Here is a 12,334-nt window from a genome sequence, read left to right on the forward strand (position 1 = left end):
TGCAAATGAAGCCTACAGCACAAGATCGGGCTCTGGAGTATCATATGACCTCGCATACCGCTCAGCACACGCGAGCGCAACATACAGCATGCCTTATCGGCATCGACGTTCACTGTCCTTCAGGGAGTCGATGCTGCACGTACGTGTCTTAGACATGGTCATAAACAAGGCACGACATGTATGAAATGTACGCATCACAATGATATTTTCCGCAATACAGGTATATGGTACCAGTACCACTCATTGGGACTGCTGTGTCTGTATGATGACGCAGTTTTGAGCTTCTGCAATCAATCAGATCCGAAGGTCCTTCGGATCAGTTTGATACAAGTTTCCAAGGCTGATGCACTTCACCTCTGTCTTGAAGACTTGAACTGCTTCCAAGATTTCATTAACACCATCAACTATTACTTATCGCAATGTCGTCCCTCCTCCAGTACGCCAATGTAGGTTCGATGAATAGTTCCGTACACATGATCTGGGCGCCTAGCTAATACTCGTGCGCACTCATCAGACCTACCATGCTTATGTATTCGGTACCAGCTTCTGGTACTTCCTGAGGGGCATCGTCCGTGTGATAGATCCGGCGACTGTAAGTCTAACTGCGCGCCTGACTGGTAGCATTCACTCATCATCATCTGTTACATACAGGTATGTGGCTGGTTTCGTCCCCCAGTTGACGGATTGTTGGTCGAACCAAATGATCTCGAACTATATACGACACGTACGGATGCGTTCTGTCTGCTCGCATTGGCAGCAATTCTACTCGCTGTATCAGACGCCCTTCCGCTTCCTGGAGCAATTACCGGGTCCTCTTTATCCGACTACGCTCCTGTCTCGTACAAGAAGCCATATGCACGAGCCGTCATCCTCATCACGATTCTGCATCATGTCGCTACTGGCGTAGGAGCATACTCGCATTGGTGCCTGGAGTCTCACCGTACTATTGCCATGGATATCGGTAGGTGGTAATCATGCTATGAGACGGTTGATGTCGAGGTTCACTGACACAGCTTGCAGGTGTATTCGGCAACGTCGGACTTGTGGCATTGGGAATTGCGGCGCTTCAGTATGGGTTGGAGGACAGGAGTGGTGTGACCGAGCAATTGAAGCAGGCCTGATGAGTGAGAACTCGACCGCGTGGACGTTTCGTGAATATGACCCGGGGTTGATGGGATTTCCGTTCATGTCCTCTGATTGATACCTTACGGCCGAAATAGGGTTATAAATAGAACAGACCCGGCATCCGATGGATTCTTCGCACTTCAATAATACTTGCTCAACCTCAGGTAGCAACACTTACCTTACCTAAGGTACAGGTAACTTCCAAACACGTCTTTTGTACAAGCCAGCCTTGAAGCGCACGACCCTAAATCTGAAACAGAAGCCTGAGAGGCCGAAGAAGAAAGAAGAAGAAGAAACCAAAAAAAGGACCAGATCAAAACGGAGAAAAAGAACAACGCAACAAAAAAATGTACCACTTTGTCGACCTCAGTCGTGAGCAGAGGCTGGATCGCCGTCACCTGCTCGACTTTTACGGACTAGTAGCGCAATTCTCGGTCCTCGTCCCCGTGGCCGGTGTGATTCTAGCGTATCTCGCCTCCAAGTGCTTGTTGTACCTCAACAACAACAAGTCGACACCAGAATCGCCCAGCTCGCCGCGTATCAAAGCTGCACGACGTTTTTGGGACTTTAGTAGTATCCAGTCGAGATGGCGACGAGTATGTTGAATGTCTATTTTTATCTATCTTATCTACAGGTACCTACCTACCTTAAGAAATGTTGAGACGATATTGATTGCCTTCTCTCACTCACTCACTATATGCATACTGTTTATCCTCAATTGAAGAGTACTTTACCTTGTTTTCCTCGTGGATCTTATCTGATTGATGGCGGCAGGTCTTGTGGTGGAGTACGACTCCTGTTCATATATGGGGATTCCTTCTTGGTACGAGGGGAGAGATTCTAGGCGCCATAGCGTGGTAAGTCTAGTTTCCTAGGTGTACTAGCAGTTCAACAAATCGCCCATGCCCGATCTCCACAGAGTCTGTGAGCCTGAGCCTCAGCCTGCTCTAGGCGACAGGCTTATAGACAGAGAGATGTGTTGAAGCTATATGGCTCTTTCAAGAATTGACGCATTTCTCTTGCGCAGGACCGGATGGCTGCTAGCGCTATCAGTGCTTGATACTGGAGAAGGTAAGAACAACGACTCCTGGACATGATTGACACACTCTCGCTCTGATACTAAACATGCACAGACTATCTTCACCTCACCAAGAGGTTGGGCACAATTGGTGCCTCACAGCTTCCTTTCCACTACCTTTTATCGCTCAAGTCGCCCTGGTCCCCACTCTTGCTCTTGACAGGATATTCGGAAGCAACCCTGCTTTCGATTCACAAAGCCTTGGGAAGGATTATCACGGGATTCTTTTGGCTTCATGCGATTCTCTATCTCAATTTTTACGTCTTCAAGTCTTTGCTGCTCGAAAAACTCCAGGAGTCATATGTTCTTTGTGCGTACAAAACTACCTTCCTTTACTCTCGACCAGAGAGAGCACCACCCTCTTCTCATTGAGATGAGATACCCCCCCAAAGCAGGCAAATCATACTGACTGTTAGTCGACGACGACGGCGGCGGCGTCTTCAGGCGGGGTATTCGGTATCCTAGCATTCTCGATCGTGACCACGACGTCCTTGTCAGTGCTGAGGACGTGGAGCTATCGCGTATTCTACTACACGCACGTCTCTCTCGCATCGATACTATTACCCGTCCTATACTTCCACGTCGAACACATTCGGCCATTCATCTACGAGACGGCAGCGATTTACGCGATCAATGTACTTTTACGATATTTCGCGAGCACAACTTACATGGGAACGATGCAGCGGGTGGAAGGGGGGAGGGGGAGTAGTAGTAATCTCATTGAAATCAGTATTCCTCTCGGCAAAGGTGGTGGTGGTGGTGGTGCTGCTGCTGCGATGAAATGGCAACCGGGACAGCATGCATACATTTCGCTGGCGGGTCATCCGTTTCTACGCACATTTCGAAGCAATCCTTTTACGCAGGCTTCGCTTCCGTTGGTGGACAATCGATTGCGTTTCATCGCGCGCATCATGGATGGTAATACGGCGAGACTGGCACGAAGCATTCGGGATGATGCGTTGTCCTTTTCGGTCGAAGGCCCTTATGGAATAGGGACTCACTCGGCCACACTGCTCCGATATGACAGAGTGCTCTTTGTGGCAGGAGGTGTTGGGGCGACGTTTGTGGTGCCGCTGTACAGACAATTACTCGCGGATTTGTCGCCTTCCAAAGGCAGCTACCGGCGACAAAAGGTCCGCTTCGTCTGGGTGGCGAGAAGCCTTGCAGATGTGACATGGGCGTTGCCCGTGGAGTCGAAGGAGAGAGATGGGTTTGTGGAAAGGTTGAGCGTGCATGTCAGCAGACAGACGGCCGATATTACTACTACGTCTTCTACTACAACAGGTACTAGTACCACCGCTACGACGTCACAGGCTCCTGACAGCGGTGCATTTGTCATCGACAGCGATGCAGACGATGGTCCGGAGGAAGAGGGCATTGAGCTTGATGAGCAGAAGGAGTTGCTACAAGGACAAGGAAACAGTGCGAACACGTCGACGGAATTCTCATGCAACATGGAAGTGAGCAGTGGACGTCCCAACGTCGTGCGTGTGGTTGATCAAGTTTTCTCTCACGGCGGCACCGAAAGCGTCGCGATCGTGGCATGTGGACCGCGATCGCTGAGCCACCAATTGCGGAAGAGTGTTTCTCCGTGGGCGCAGAAGGGTAGAGATGTGTGGTTTTGGGATGAGTCGTTTGCGATTTAGTCTGTGAGACCGTTCTGCTTACCTCCTTGGTGGTACCTCATAGTACTCTTTCCAAGTCCTTTGCCGTCCGCGCGTGGCTGACGATGAACGCCGAACGGAGGTCAACGTGTACAGTCTTCTTGGCAGAGGCAATTGCCGAGTGGTTACCATGTACTTGTGATGACTGGTGATGTGTTGTGAGGCAGAGACTACATGTATGTACTTACACATACCGCCTATATGAGAGTGTTTTGAGGAGGGGGGCGGACATGCATCCACGAATCCTACTTGGCTGCCTCCTCAAACCTGCTTTTCTGCATTCGGCTCGTGATCATCGTCAGCAGGAGGTGTGGACGGGAAGAGAAATGAGAAATTGCTCAGATTAGACTTCGGATCCCGTGACAAGCGCCAGTTCCGGGAATGGATGAGAACGGGTGTGCTCATGCTTCATGCTTCATGCTTCATGCAGTACAGTACAGCACAGTACAGCACAGGACAAGCACAGGGCGTCGGTGGATTTGGGGTGTGGAATGTAGATGTACAGTAGATGGATGCGGACTGACGCAAAAACAACGAAGAAGAGCCGTGGCTGCGGGACGGAAGTGAGAAGAGAGAGAGAGAGACAGTGAGAGAGACCAGAAAGAGAGAAAGATGGAACGTGTCGGGGTGAGTGGCCGATAGTGTTTCCATGGGATTCTGCCTCGTGCGCGTGCCTCTCCCAGTCTCCCACATAGCCGAGTGCACTAGTAACAAGTACGTGCCCGTGCCCGTGCTCGTGCGTGTGGCCTGGCCTGAGCCTTGAGCCTGGTCTTGCTTTTGGTTGCCGACAGGACCTGACATGTCCCTATCTGCCTTGGCCTAGAGCTTATCTCTGAGGAGCTCCTCTCTGCAGTCTGCAGTAGTCGACTCGAGTGTGGACTGCGGACTGCCCGTGTGAGGTGTGCTGCACCCACTACGTACCTCCTGTCGTAGTAAGGTAAGGTATTTGCTAAGGGTAGTCATGCGGCCGATTCCTCGTGAGTGAATCATGTCTTGCTTCTTCTCCTGCTGCTGCTGCTGCTGCTGCTGTTTCTGCTTCTGCTGCTGCTGCTCAACTACAACACCAACAACACCACCACCACCACTCCCACTCCCACCATCACCATAATCACCACCACCACCACCACCACCACCACCACCACCATCACCGCCGCCGCCGCCGTCGCCACGTTCCTGTAGCTCCGTCGAGTCACTCTTGCGCCCATTGCCACCCACCTCCGAAGCTCGGCACTGTCTCCACTCGCCGCATCGCAACGCAACGCTCCCACGCCCGCCCGCCCGCCGACCACAACGCGCTCGTCGTTGTACAGCAACTACCACAGCTTTCTTGCGCCGTCAAGTGAGTGCCGCTGGCCTCACCACCCCACTCGCACACGTACACCGAACTGACTTTCGTCTCCGCCGCAGGAAAGCTCTCCAGCACCCGCTGCCCACTTATGGCTCACGCCCCACACGCCGCCATGTCGACGGCCACCTCCTCCGCCAGTATCCCCATCGTGCGCGACAGCGCCGATATCTCGGGCACTGCCTTGTTCGAGAAGCGCGCCAACGCGCTCTTGACTCCTCCCTCCTCCATCAGTCCCGAGCTGGCCGCCCACCCGCTGCACGCCTGCGCCCTGTCACCGCCGCCCATCAATATCGAGCGCGATACCGATATGCTGGACGGCCATGCCGTCGAGGGCACCAGTCTCCCCAGCGGAGGTGGCACTCCTCTGAGCAGAGGCGCACTCTCGAGCCTCGACGGCGCCGTCACCATCACCCCGAGCTTCCTCGCGAGGAACCATCTGCCTCGCATCTTGCTCGGCGGTGGGCCGAGAGCTATTCGCCACGTCATGGGCGAGCTCAACCATACCGTGCCCGGCTTCTCTCGCATACCACCTGCCAAGGCTCGTCGTATCGTGGTCGCAGCTCTGGAGAGTCGCGACGGGGGTGGCGTCGATGGCAGCGTATCGTTTAGCAAGACGGGCTGGGGCCGCTGGGATGCTCACGTTAAAGGCTCAGACTCTGGGGTCAACTACTTCCACGATGGGAACCTTTCGCCTCCTCGCAGCGAGCATGGCAGCTATGCGCCGTCGTACAACGACTCTGCCATTCATATCCCGCCGGGACACATACACGCTCAGAGAAGAGAGCCCTATTCTGGCGGCAGCTGGACCGCATCCAGCATTCGAGAAGAGGATGAGCTCGATATGGACATGGATCCCGCCGAAGACGCTGCCGACAACATGTCACTCGATAGCGACTCGAGCGACTCCTCGGAAACCAACGACGAGACTGACAATGAGGACTGGACCACTGTTGGCGTCGAGGCGTTGCGGAAGGCTTCACTGCCCACTCCGAATGCCCCAATCCAGAACTACCGCAAGGTCTCTGCTCCATATACCGGCAGATATGCGACACGAACGGGAAGCCGAGGGCCTCTCATACCAACTGCTCGTACTGCATTCTCTTCTTCTGTCCCCAGTTGCGACTACCGAGGGCTTGGCGCCGTACAGTCGCCGGCCGAGCGCGATGCGGTGGCCGCACTGCTGAGCATGGGCAGCATGTGAGCATTCTCACGTCTCCCGCTCCGTGTGCCCACGAGACACAGACACCGATTTTGACTACCCCTCTCTCCCTCCTGTTATGAACGATACTGGGCACCAGTCTTCCTACTCAAGTGCTGATGGAAGATCCTGGATTGACATGGGTGGCGTTCGATCTCTCATCCCCTTTCACTGATTGGAAAGACGATACTTTTTTTTTATCCCTATGGAACACAGAACTACCAAATCGACACTCTGCGCCCAGGTGCAAGGTACCCCAGCCACAGGCGCCGCGTGTTGATTACGAACATTTCACAACCAACGAGAACCAGCAGCTGGATCACGTTGGCTTCCACATAACGACGACATTTTCCCCCGACTTTCCCCGACATGGAATAATTGACGATACGAATGACGAAAGTCGTTCGTATCAGGCAATTCCAAGTATGTACCTACCTACCTACCTACGAAACATTTACAAGCGAGCTGCATCCACGTAACGATGACGATCTTGAGCTCGCGCCTGCTGAGCTCGATGGAGTAACGACGATGTACTCGGTTTGTGCGCCGAGGGCGAGGATGCTAGGTGCAGAGGCACAGGCACAGGCATAGGCGGATTTCATAACCACTCTGGAAATGCAGAATTGCAGATGACATGAAACGTTGGAATATGAGCTTCTTGGTTTTGACGCTGCGGCCGGCATGTCGTCTCATTGATTTGAGTACGCGCGGCTATTAGTCAAGCACGAAGAATGACCCTGGATAGATGTAGTGAAAGTCATTGCGACTATTCCGAATTTCAACGGTTATGAACCTCCATTCTTTCCCGCTGATACGGGCATGTGCCCATCTATTTCCATTTCGTGACTCACCCCACTCGAGCCAAGCAGTCGTCCAGCATGCGCCACACTTTTTCCGCGTCCAACAATCTCGGTATTCTCACCCCCAACTCATGCGCAGGAAGCAACGTCGCCACGGTCCGTCCACACTGCGATCCACTGTTTGATCGCACATGATCCGACGCTCCATGTTCCCCATCAATGATGACTTGCACCGCAAATCTCTCGCCATTACCTGTACCTGTACCTGTACCTGTCGTATTTTCGAAAAACAAATCGGGCTGCAGCACTGCTGCCACCGCGAGAGGATCGTGGGCCGGTGGACCTTGTGTGAGACCGAATACGTCGGCGTAGGTTTTGGCGAAGAAGGTGAGGATTTGGCTGTAGAGCTTGCGGACTGTGGTGATGGTGGTGGTGGCGGGGGTATAGTTGTTGGAGGAGGCCGAGTCGGAGGAGGAGGCCGAGGGGGAGGAGGAGTCGGAGGAGGAGTATTTGAAGTCGAAGCCGAATCGTAAAGCGTGTTGAATTTCTGCAGTGGCGAGGAATTGATGGGTGAGATCGAGAGGGATCAGAGTGGTTTTTTTCGCTAATGTCTCATTGGAGAAGATTGCATTGGCGGATTCCTATAATCATCGTGTTATCATTAAGGACCATCCAGTCGAAGTACATGCAGATGAGTTGGGGACTTACCGGATCGATGTAAATGTTGAATTCTGCCCAAGGCGTCCAGTTGCCAAATCTCTCGCCTTGTCCATGCACCTTTCCCATGGGGGCGTCGCTGAATCCACCTCCAATTGCTCCGCCCATGATGGAAAGACCTGCAATGTGCTCTGCCAACTCAGGGTGAATGGAGAATAGCAAGGCAATGTTCGTACATGCTCCTGTCGCTACTATGTATGCCTGATCGATGGGGGAAAACAGTCAGTATGTATATTCGTTTCATGTGTCCATTCCTTGATCGATGAGTTGTCTATCTTACCGTGCCTGGAGCCTCACTGATCAAAGCTTTGTACATTGCGTCTACTGCTATCTGCAGCATTATCGAGCATGATTAGCAATTGAATCGGGAGAGAAGGAACACTGATATGGAGCGGCATTGTCACCTCTGGCCGTGCTGGAACATCGGGTGTTGGTAGGCAGGTCGTCCCATCAAGTCCAGATTCTCCCTAGCATTGATTGTCAGTCACGGTCCAACGTAATTCGGACTTCTCAATGCTCTCACATGAATATCAGCAGCTACAGCGGCCGCTCTGCAGAAAGGCTTGCTTGCACCGACGTGCACGCCTACATCTTCACGCTTGATTGCTTTCAAGATGGCGCGAGTATTGTCTGAAATCATCATTCGACTGGGAATCAGTAACTTTTTCTCGGACTTCTCGTTTTGGGGAACTTCTGGAGCAACAGTGTACGTACAGGTAGTATGCGTCAAAGTAGCATTGCCATAGATTGTGCTGATACCCAAGAGATTGCTCAAAGGATCACGACCTGCGAGAAGTATAGCAAGAGCATCATCGTGACCGGTGTCGCAATCGAGCCATAGAGGTATCGGCTTTCGACTCAGTTGTTCGGCCATGTTAGGATGGGCAGGGAAGTTGCAGTCAAGGGTATGGCCAGAGTCGTCAACTTTCTGGCTGTCGTCTCAATTTTTATGTAATGATTTGTTTGTCTTAATATGACAATGTGTTTGTCTGGCTGGACCGAAGAGGTAGTGGAAGGTGATGGCAGGTTCGCCGAGCTTGGCCGGACATGGCTCATGAATCGGGATAAGAAAGTACGCTAAACTTGTTCGTTCAACAGCGCTGTGTAGAGAACATTGCTGCGGCGTGGTCAATGGCATGCCGCAAGTGTCGCTGTGCAAATGAAGCATCATCAGAGTCTCTGGTACCACACCGACTCATAAAATCACATTGTTGCCAAGACGTCTTCTCTCGGCCAACAGTACCTACGTATAAGGTACATGTAGGTAGTGGTTCCAACACAAACAGGGGCGTCTATACTCAAGTCTCAAGGTACTCTTCCATAACCGCAGGGCTACCTCGTGATGCAGCCCATTACTATAGTAGAGGGTACCTGTGGTATCAGTGGCTCCTCTTGCTTTTTCCCACGTCAGCTCGTGCGCAAGATCGAGAGTGGGATGCTATTACTAGCTGCCGGTCTGGATGGAGAGATGCCCTTGGTTTGCCAGGTATAATTGTTGGTGAGAGGAGTGGCGAGCGTGTTTGATGGCCGTGTAATATATATACACGTGCACTGGTATCTCTCTATGGCCCTGATGAACTCGCGACTAGGCATGAGGCCACTCGCTGAGGCTTGAATATTCATGAGGCAGTTCTTACTGATGCCAAGTCCCTCTTGAAGATTCGAAGCTCAGGAGATGACGATCCAGGTCGAGATACATGGTCTACTGACTGCAGACATGATGTTCATTCGTTGCATAGAGCGACAGGCGTCATGTGAGTGATAACATACTGGAATCCAAAGACCTTCCGGCGAGGGTGGAGTGATGGAAGCGGGAAAGCCCGCGCCCGCTTCCCGCTGCCAAGGACGGGGCATTTGTGCACAAACTCTCCATTTTTGATACTGCCATCCGACTGTCTGAACCAGCACTCGTCCGACAAGCACAGCAGCACGTTGCCCATCATGTCTCAGCAAGCATTGAACAAGGTACAGCAGACCATTACCATGATCTCCGTCTGCTCTGGCACACGTCATGCGAACTACATTGATCTAACACAGCATTTTCGTCCAGATCGCGCCCAACAGCCCCTCGCGCCAAAAGCCCAATGAGACGGAGCAGCAGATCGCCACTGCCCTCTATGAGCTCGAGAGCAACATCCCCGACATGAAGGCCGCTCTGCGCCCGCTGCAATTCGTCTCGGCCCGCGAGGTAAGATGAGAAGAGCCAGAGTGGAATGGAAAAAAGATTGGAAAGTCGAACAAATACTGGGAGACATATACCACACTCGATCGAATTTGAAGACGCGGTGGGCACTGGGCAGCTTCTCGCTGACACCAGGATTCTTACAGATCGAGGTGGGCCACGGACGCAAGGCAATTGTGATCTTCGTGCCTGTACCGCTCCTCCAGGGCTGGCACCGCTCCCAGCAGCGGTAAGTCTCTTCACAACTAATGACATAGACAACGTCTAACGCAGCTGCTAGTCTCACCCGAGAGCTCGAGAAGAAATTCTCTGACCGCCACGTCCTGATCGTCGCCTCGCGCCGCATTCTGCCACGCCCAAAGCGTAGCAACCGCAGCCGCACTAGCCAGACCCAGAAGCGCCCACGCTCGCGCACTCTCACTGCTGTGCACGATGCCATCCTCGCCGACCTCGTTTACCCAGTGGAGATTGTCGGCAAGCGTCTTCGTACCAAGGAGGACGGTGCCAAGGTTCTGAAGGTCATCCTTGACGAGAAGGAGCGTGGTGGTGTCGACTACCGCCTCGACACCTACTCCGAAGTCTACAAGCGTCTGACCGGAAAGGGCGTGAACTTCGAGTTCCCACAAGCTCCAGCTGAGTACTAGACGCTCATGACAATGGCCTGGTCTTGCGGGGCTGTGAGCCGTCATAAAACTCGCGCAGGGACATATCTGATATTATAGAAAGAGCATTGCGGCGTGTAGCAGACAGATGCTCTTGCAAAAATTCCACCCTCTGTCGCAGGTTGAATAATGATACCCCACGATTCCCAAAACTCACATTATGTATTCCTTGCTTGATGTTGTGCCGCACACATGTCATCGCTACCGTAGACCATGCGGGTTCATTTTTACCGCAAGCTGAAAGAGCCCCTTCGATCAACAGAGCTCACCTGCCACCTGACTGTAGACATTTGGACGCCTGAGGCATGCTCAGCAAGAAGCGGTTGCTCGTTATTATTTCTTGTCTGCCTCGAATAGGTCCTTGAGATTGATTTCACCTGAACCACGTTCTAATGGCTGTGGTGTCTTATCGCTTTCCTTCCATCCAATCATGTATATGATTCTAAACGAAGCTGGAATCGTGATCGTGCCGTCGTCCTGCTCCTCGCCATACAGTTCCCTGTAGATTGCCTCTGTTGCAAGCAAGACTTCTCTTGACAGTGGCCCGGAGCCTCTGCGTAGGGCAGCGTTCGCTTCGCCCATGGCCTGCAGGTCAGACATCAACGCAGAGATGTGGGGATAGTCGACAATGATGTCGTCCACGTCCACAGTCAGGAGCTTGAAGCCCGCTCGACTGAGCAAGTTGCCCACATCGCGCACATCTGCCAATGGGGACATGTGGGTGCCGATTCCCCCCAGCCGTTCCTGCTCCGCCAGCTGCAGAGATCCACGGAGCTCATACAGATTGTCTCCGCCAAACATCGCGGCAATGAATGGGGCATCCGGCTTCAGACAGTTGTTGATCTGCGTGAGCACCGAAGGCAGATTGTTCACCCAATGCAACGAGAGCGAAGATATGACCATGTCGAACGTGTCCGTCTCATACGGCACGTACTCGGGGGTGTTCAAGACCTCTCTCGTAATGTCGACCTCGCGATTAAATGGTTCGTCCTGGTCTCTATACAGCAGGGTTGGGCTGGTCTCTGCGCATACAATATTTTCTATCCTCCGGCTGATTGGCTCGACAGACGGCTTCGCAGAATCGGGATCGGGATCAGGTCGGGTGAGGATGCGCGCGATGTTACAGGCGTTGGCGCCAAAGTCGAGCACTCGGGGAAACGATCGGTTGATGTCGAGGATGCGATCACAGAGACGCGCAGCGACTTCGTCGCGAAGGTAGTCTACCTGTCGACTCTGCGGCACGTCGGCAGCCGCTCGCTCTTTCTGCAGCCATTTGGCGTGGGCGTCGAAGACCTCGACTGTCGGAGCGCCTGGGGCTTGCACAGCGTACGAGCGTAGAGCCCCAGGGAGGCGCCAGAATGACGACCAATTGCGTGAGGTGACCGTACAGCTATTTTTGATGAGTAGCGAGCACATGCTTGGTGTTGAAAGCAATCAAAGCGGAGGCGTATAGGTAGGACAGGTATGTAGTTGCGTGGGGAGTTCAAAGAGTTCATCAATCTATTTCGCCGAATTGGGTATGCCCTCGTCATTCATTATGACGGGGACCCTGTGTTGATC

General features: G+C 53.0%; 6 protein-coding genes across 6 annotated transcripts; 4 read left to right on the plus strand and 2 right to left on the minus strand.

The window, feature by feature from the left end:
- The first annotated feature begins 399 nt into the window (after positions 1–399).
- SEPMUDRAFT_146363 (uncharacterized protein) lies at positions 400–1,332 on the plus strand. Its single transcript, XM_016903603.1, has 4 exons — positions 400–446; positions 515–592; positions 652–961; positions 1,021–1,332. Exons 1-4 carry the CDS (start codon positions 420–422, stop codon positions 1,119–1,121), a joined length of 516 nt encoding a protein of 171 aa, XP_016765421.1. The 5' UTR covers positions 400–419; the 3' UTR covers positions 1,122–1,332.
- A 140-nt stretch (positions 1,333–1,472) lies between these two features.
- Positions 1,473–3,849, plus strand: SEPMUDRAFT_153297 (Ferric_reduct-domain-containing protein; the record flags this gene model as incomplete). Its single annotated transcript, XM_016907507.1, has 5 exons — positions 1,473–1,721; positions 1,900–1,982; positions 2,153–2,196; positions 2,259–2,513; positions 2,648–3,849. 5 exons carry the CDS (start codon positions 1,473–1,475, stop codon positions 3,847–3,849), a joined length of 1,833 nt encoding a protein of 610 aa, XP_016765422.1.
- Positions 3,850–5,156: 1,307 nt separating this feature from the next.
- On the plus strand, positions 5,157–7,333 carry SEPMUDRAFT_57575 (uncharacterized protein). Its single transcript, XM_016909442.1, has 2 exons — positions 5,157–5,206; positions 5,275–7,333. Exon 2 carries the CDS (start codon positions 5,304–5,306, stop codon positions 6,414–6,416), a length of 1,113 nt encoding a protein of 370 aa, XP_016765423.1. The 5' UTR covers positions 5,157–5,206; positions 5,275–5,303; the 3' UTR covers positions 6,417–7,333.
- SEPMUDRAFT_130078 (nucleoside hydrolase) lies at positions 7,261–8,829 on the minus strand (the record flags this gene model as incomplete). The annotated part of the gene is made up of 6 exons (XM_016902332.1): positions 8,645–8,829; positions 8,454–8,560; positions 8,335–8,397; positions 8,211–8,261; positions 7,922–8,131; positions 7,261–7,854 (listed from the first exon to the last, which is right to left on the minus strand). Exons 1-6 carry the CDS (start codon positions 8,802–8,804, stop codon positions 7,261–7,263), a joined length of 1,185 nt encoding a protein of 394 aa, XP_016765424.1. The 5' UTR covers positions 8,805–8,829.
- A 999-nt stretch (positions 8,830–9,828) lies between these two features.
- On the minus strand, positions 9,829–12,216 carry SEPMUDRAFT_122702 (S-adenosyl-L-methionine-dependent methyltransferase). Its single transcript, XM_016901793.1, has 4 exons — positions 10,393–12,216; positions 10,259–10,341; positions 9,981–10,118; positions 9,829–9,895 (listed from the first exon to the last, which is right to left on the minus strand). The coding sequence occupies exon 1, from the start codon at positions 12,188–12,190 to the stop codon at positions 11,108–11,110; it is 1,083 nt and encodes a 360-aa protein (XP_016765425.1). The 5' UTR covers positions 12,191–12,216; the 3' UTR covers positions 9,829–9,895; positions 9,981–10,118; positions 10,259–10,341; positions 10,393–11,107.
- Positions 9,829–12,216, plus strand: SEPMUDRAFT_57583 (ribosomal protein S7e). Its single transcript, XM_016909443.1, has 4 exons — positions 9,829–9,895; positions 9,981–10,118; positions 10,259–10,341; positions 10,393–12,216. The coding sequence occupies exons 1-4, from the start codon at positions 9,872–9,874 to the stop codon at positions 10,754–10,756; spliced, it is 609 nt and encodes a 202-aa protein (XP_016765426.1). The 5' UTR covers positions 9,829–9,871; the 3' UTR covers positions 10,757–12,216.
- Positions 12,217–12,334: the final 118 nt, after the last annotated feature.

The sequence above is a fragment of the Sphaerulina musiva genome (genome assembly GCF_000320565.1).
Source record: "Sphaerulina musiva SO2202 unplaced genomic scaffold SEPMUscaffold_1, whole genome shotgun sequence".
NCBI lineage: Eukaryota > Fungi > Ascomycota > Dothideomycetes > Mycosphaerellales > Mycosphaerellaceae > Sphaerulina > Sphaerulina musiva.

Bases quoted from the DNA above. Each gene is read 5' to 3' on its own strand.
- SEPMUDRAFT_146363 (XM_016903603.1), top strand. From the start codon at position 420: ATGTCGTCCCTCCTCCAGTACGCCAAT. The intron at 447-514 runs GTAGGTTCGATG...CGCACTCATCAG, and splicing joins CCCTCCTCCAGTACGCCAAT to ACCTACCATGCTTATGTATT. The intron at 962-1,020 runs GTAGGTGGTAAT...CACAGCTTGCAG, and splicing joins TACTATTGCCATGGATATCG to GTGTATTCGGCAACGTCGGA.
- SEPMUDRAFT_57575 (XM_016909442.1), top strand. From the start codon at position 5,304: ATGGCTCACGCCCCACACGCCGCCATGTCGACGGCCACCTCCTCCGCC.
- SEPMUDRAFT_57583 (XM_016909443.1), top strand. From the start codon at position 9,872: ATGTCTCAGCAAGCATTGAACAAG. The intron at 9,896-9,980 runs GTACAGCAGACC...ATTTTCGTCCAG, and splicing joins CTCAGCAAGCATTGAACAAG to ATCGCGCCCAACAGCCCCTC. The intron at 10,119-10,258 runs GTAAGATGAGAA...GGATTCTTACAG, and splicing joins AATTCGTCTCGGCCCGCGAG to ATCGAGGTGGGCCACGGACG.
- SEPMUDRAFT_122702 (XM_016901793.1), bottom strand. From the start codon at position 12,190: ATGTGCTCGCTACTCATCAAAAATAGCTGTACGGTCACCTCACGCAAT.